Source organism: Urtica dioica, chromosome 11, assembly GCF_054948205.1.
Source record: "Urtica dioica subsp. dioica isolate 48M chromosome 11, U.dioica_male_clone48M_v1_H2, whole genome shotgun sequence".
Classification (NCBI taxonomy): Eukaryota; Viridiplantae; Streptophyta; class Magnoliopsida; order Rosales; family Urticaceae; genus Urtica; species Urtica dioica.
Window position 1 is genome coordinate 7,112,455 of NC_142766.1, and position 4,469 is coordinate 7,116,923.

The 4,469-nt window shown below is 38.2% G+C and overlaps 1 protein-coding gene across 1 annotated transcript; it reads right to left on the bottom strand.

Annotated features, from left to right (window-relative positions):
• Positions 1-393: 393 nt before the first annotated feature.
• Positions 394-2,240, bottom strand: LOC149380920 (cannabidiolic acid synthase-like 1). Its single transcript, XM_089601247.1, has one exon. The coding sequence runs from the start codon at positions 2,238-2,240 to the stop codon at positions 636-638; it is 1,605 nt and encodes a 534-aa protein (XP_089457373.1). The 3' UTR covers positions 394-635.
• Between the last annotated feature and the right edge of the window lie 2,229 nt (positions 2,241-4,469).

The window sequence follows — 4,469 nt, forward strand, 5'->3', positions numbered from 1 at the left end:
TGACATTCGCCGATTCCGATTTCGAGGAAGCGTCCATTGTAGGAGAGAGATGAAATCAAAAACTTCGAAGAACAGAAGAAAAAAAACCGAAACTTAGAGGAAAAAATAGGAATTGCAAAATCTTCGCTCTGATATCATGTCGCGTTTGAGCTATCGTATTGTTCCACGAAAATAAAGATAGAGAAACGAAGAAGATGACAAAAAGAAATTCTTTATTGAGAATAGCCTTGGCTCTGATTAGTTGTGTTGTACAAAGACTGGTGAAGTGGCACATATAACCAAACAGAGCTAATATGAGCCACGTCATATCAAGTGAAGAAGAAAAACACGTAAGCTAGTCGAGCAAATAAACCAAACAAAAAATAACTTAATACTAGACTAAGCTGATATAAATACACAATTATTTACCATATATTTTCTACGCAACGCGATACAAGTGGCGCATTTTATTTCACTTCGTATCTATACATAACAATGTAAGCGCTTGCACACTAGAGGACAAGTGTGCATAAAGGAAATATTAAACAACAAAAACAAGTAAAGGACACAAAATAAAAAGCAATCGGCCGTGTAACATTTCTTATTTAACTATGTAGACGGGTATAGTATACTGTATCATTACTATCTTTAATCTCCTAAGCATAGACAGGGATGCTTTGTTCGTTCCTGAAAAAGTTAGTGGGATCAACCACAGTCTTAACCTGAACCAACCTCTTAAAGTTCTCATATCCGAAATACTTTGCCCCCCATATGCTTGCCTTCGCGAAGGTTGTGACGCCCTCTTCATTATTGGTTCCCAAGTCTAGATCTCTATAGTTGACATAAGCCGATCTCGGATTGTCAGACACGTACGGAGTCATGTAGTCGTAAACCCTCCTCGGCCAGTTCATATCGTTCTCCGAGCCTTCTTCCCAAGAGCTGTAATACAAAAGACTGAAGAGATTTCCGGCCCTGTGCGAGAACGGAATCTCAGATTCTGGGATCTTGTCCATCATTCCTCCGTAAGGGTACATCACAATCGACGCCATTCCGACCTCTTCTACTTCGGACAGCTTTTCCCACATACCCTCCAAAGCGCGTTGTGGGATAGGTTTTTTCACATAGTCAAGTTTTGCCTTGAAAGGATAAAGCGTCACGCGAGGCGTCCTCTGGAGAAGAACTTCCAAAGGAGCTTCACCTGGAAACCCGGCTAGATAGGTTATGGCCCGAACCCAACTGACCTCGATGCAGTTTTCTCTCACAAGACCCAGCTCAGGGAAGCCCTTTTGCATCAAGGGCATAAGATCGTCCAACCCGCCGAGGTACAAAGAAATGAAAAAAGCTTGGATTGTAGTCTTGTTCGCTTCTTGAGTTGAATTCGCGGTTGTTATTGTAACAAAGAGTAACAGATTTTCATCTAGTTTGTTCGCGACATGTTGCCACTGCTGGACGATCTTCTTGTTTTCTTCGATCTCCAAATCCCTTGGGATGCTAAAGAGAGTCAATTTCTGAGGGACTTGAACCAGCTTCACTTTCCATGCAACGACAACTCCGTAGCTTGCGGCTCCACCACCGCGTATTGCCCAGAACAGATCTTCTCCCATGGATTTTCGGTCCAAGACTTTTCCCTCGGCGTCGACTATGTGGGCATCGAGGATGTTATCGGCCGCAAGGCCATATTTACGCATCATGATTCCGAATCCTCCGCCGCTAAAGTGTCCGCCGACACCAACGGTCGGGCAAAAACCCGCCGGAAATCCTAGGGTTTTGCTTTTCTCGGCTATCCGGTAGTAAAGCTCTCCGATTGTTGCCCCGGCGTGAACCCATGCCGACCTTTGTTGGACGTATATTTTGATTGAACGGAGCTTGAAAAGATCGATCACGATGAACGGGACGTTGGACACGTAGGAAAGGCCCTCGAAGTCATGGCCTCCGCTGCGGCTTCTGATATGAATTCCGTATTTTCTGGCACAGTAAACGGTGGATTGGATGTGGGATATTTCTTGAGGAGTAATTATGGATAGTGGTTTTAGGATTGACGGAGATGAAAATTTAGGGTTTTGTATGGACGCATTCAAGATCGAGAGATACGCTTGGTCGTTAGGGGTGTAGATTAGGTTATCGGGGACCGATGTAAAGTTTGAATATCCGTCCGATAAGCACTGAAAGAAGTTATGTTTGTGAGACAGAGCTGTGTAGGTAAGAGAAAGTAGAGAGAGGATAGTATAACAAAACACTGAACAGAGTTTAGCGTACTTCATTTTTAATGTAGTGTATTGGAAATGAGAGTTATCGATGATAATGAGATGAAGCCAATGTATTATATTTATAGGCCTACATATCATCTGCAAATGTCTTTGTGAAGAACTGGTCGGTCGACGACATTTGTAAGGGAAATATTAAAATGCAACCTTGCAAAGATATTATTATTTTTTTATGAGCTGATCTTTTCTGTTTGTTTGTTCTTTTAATTTCATTAAATTGTTTGGTGATTATCTTATCGATTGAGATCTCATGATGATGTTAAGCACCGTTGTATAGTTTTATTTTTTTAGACATTTTAGTATACACCGTTGTATAATACCGTACAATGGGTACTAGCTAGGGCATCCACGTGGTCTTCAATGGGTACTGCACTATTTTAAAACTGTATTATTTAATGTTGAATGACTTGATCTCGAATACCTAATTAATTTTATAGTGCAATATCAAGCGAGTAATCTATGTCATGCGTACGATGCGATTCAGATAAAAGCTCCTAGCTTATCTCATATCTCATTTTGCCGGTCCTAAGGCATGGACAAAATGGCTCGACTTTCGATGGTACGCATTGTGGGCTGGGAAATCTATATATGGTTTACTCATATGATATCCCCATTCTCTTGAATACTTAATCCTTTGGAATTTTCAAGCTTATAATAAGGAACCCTTCCTCTCTTCAGTGGATCCCTTGCCTTTATGGAATGGACCATTAAGGAGCTAGTTACACTAATTATCTAACAGATGAATTGAACATATACATATATATATAGATAATTAGAAATATTTGACTAAGAACAACGCGGACTAGTTACTTGTTCATTAAAGATAAGTTGTATTGGTTAATATCTAAGATCAAATCTTTTAATCGACAATTCAAAGGGTAACATATATAATAGCTCTAGATCGTGACCTGTACAGCCTTATAAGATTTAAGTTAGCAATATAAATGTTGATTTTTAAGATCGTTGAATGGACTTTCTGAAAACTAACATATCATTGAATTAAGAAGCTTATCGGTATATTATATATATGAATAAAAATCCGAGATAATGCAGACTAGTGTATTAATTTAAATATTGATTTGCTGCAAGATCGTTGAATGGACTTTCTGAAAACAACAGAATTGACGCATATCATGTTCCCTGTGGGTATCGTGTAAAGTACCGCGTGATCACTTGGATTATTTTAAGAAAGTTGGTTTGAACTTTGAAGTTACCAGTAATGTTCGCAAGATATTATTATTGGAATGTATTTTAATCAATTCCGCGTGAAAATGGTGGAAAAAGTAAACTTTCATGCTGCAAAATTTTTTAACCGAACAACTTAATAAACATTTATCAGAGACTGGGTCTGGGAAAATAGTCGAGGTTTAATTTTTTACTTTTCACAAAAATAGTTAATATTTAAATTTTCTTTACAGTAAAATAGTTAAAATTAAACATTGTAAATGTAATATTGATACATATATAACTTACATAGGTCATAACCAATCCGGTCCATCAACCATACAAATCCGGTCCATTACTTTAAAATTAAACATTGTAAATGTAAATATTGATACATATATAACTTACATAGGTCATAACCAATCTGATCCATCAACCATACCAACATAGGATCAAAGTGGTATTCGATTCATCTATCGTAGTTATACCCATCAATGGTCACGTATATCGATACAACTGAACGACATGGATCATAAAGTAGATGTGTAGTATGAAAATTTCATGTTATGTGACCTCAACATGCCTATTTCTATTCGGTCCTCCTTAAACCTTAGTTAGATCAAACCATATACCAGAAAACAGAGTCTAAATAAACCAAAACTTAATTTCTGCAGAAAACCTCAATAATCATATATAAAATCAAACATGTCTATAATATAAAAAGCACAAAAAATAGCAAACAATAACAAACTCCCACTAGAACTGAATATCCTGAGCTGAAATAACACCCATATGAGAAGTGTGCTCGTGAAACACTTTGCTTATCACAAAATAACCGGAGTGGTCTTTCAATACTATCTACTATGCGCATCCCGGTGACAAAATTCTGCAACCATATCCCTGATTGGATGCCTCATAACAAGATACAAATTATGCTCCCATGGTGGAAGATGCTATAAGAGACTGTTTACCACTCTTCCAGGAGATAGCACCTCCATCCAACAAATAAATATAGCCTGATGTAGATTTCCTATTGTCTTGGCATCCAACAAAATCAGAGTC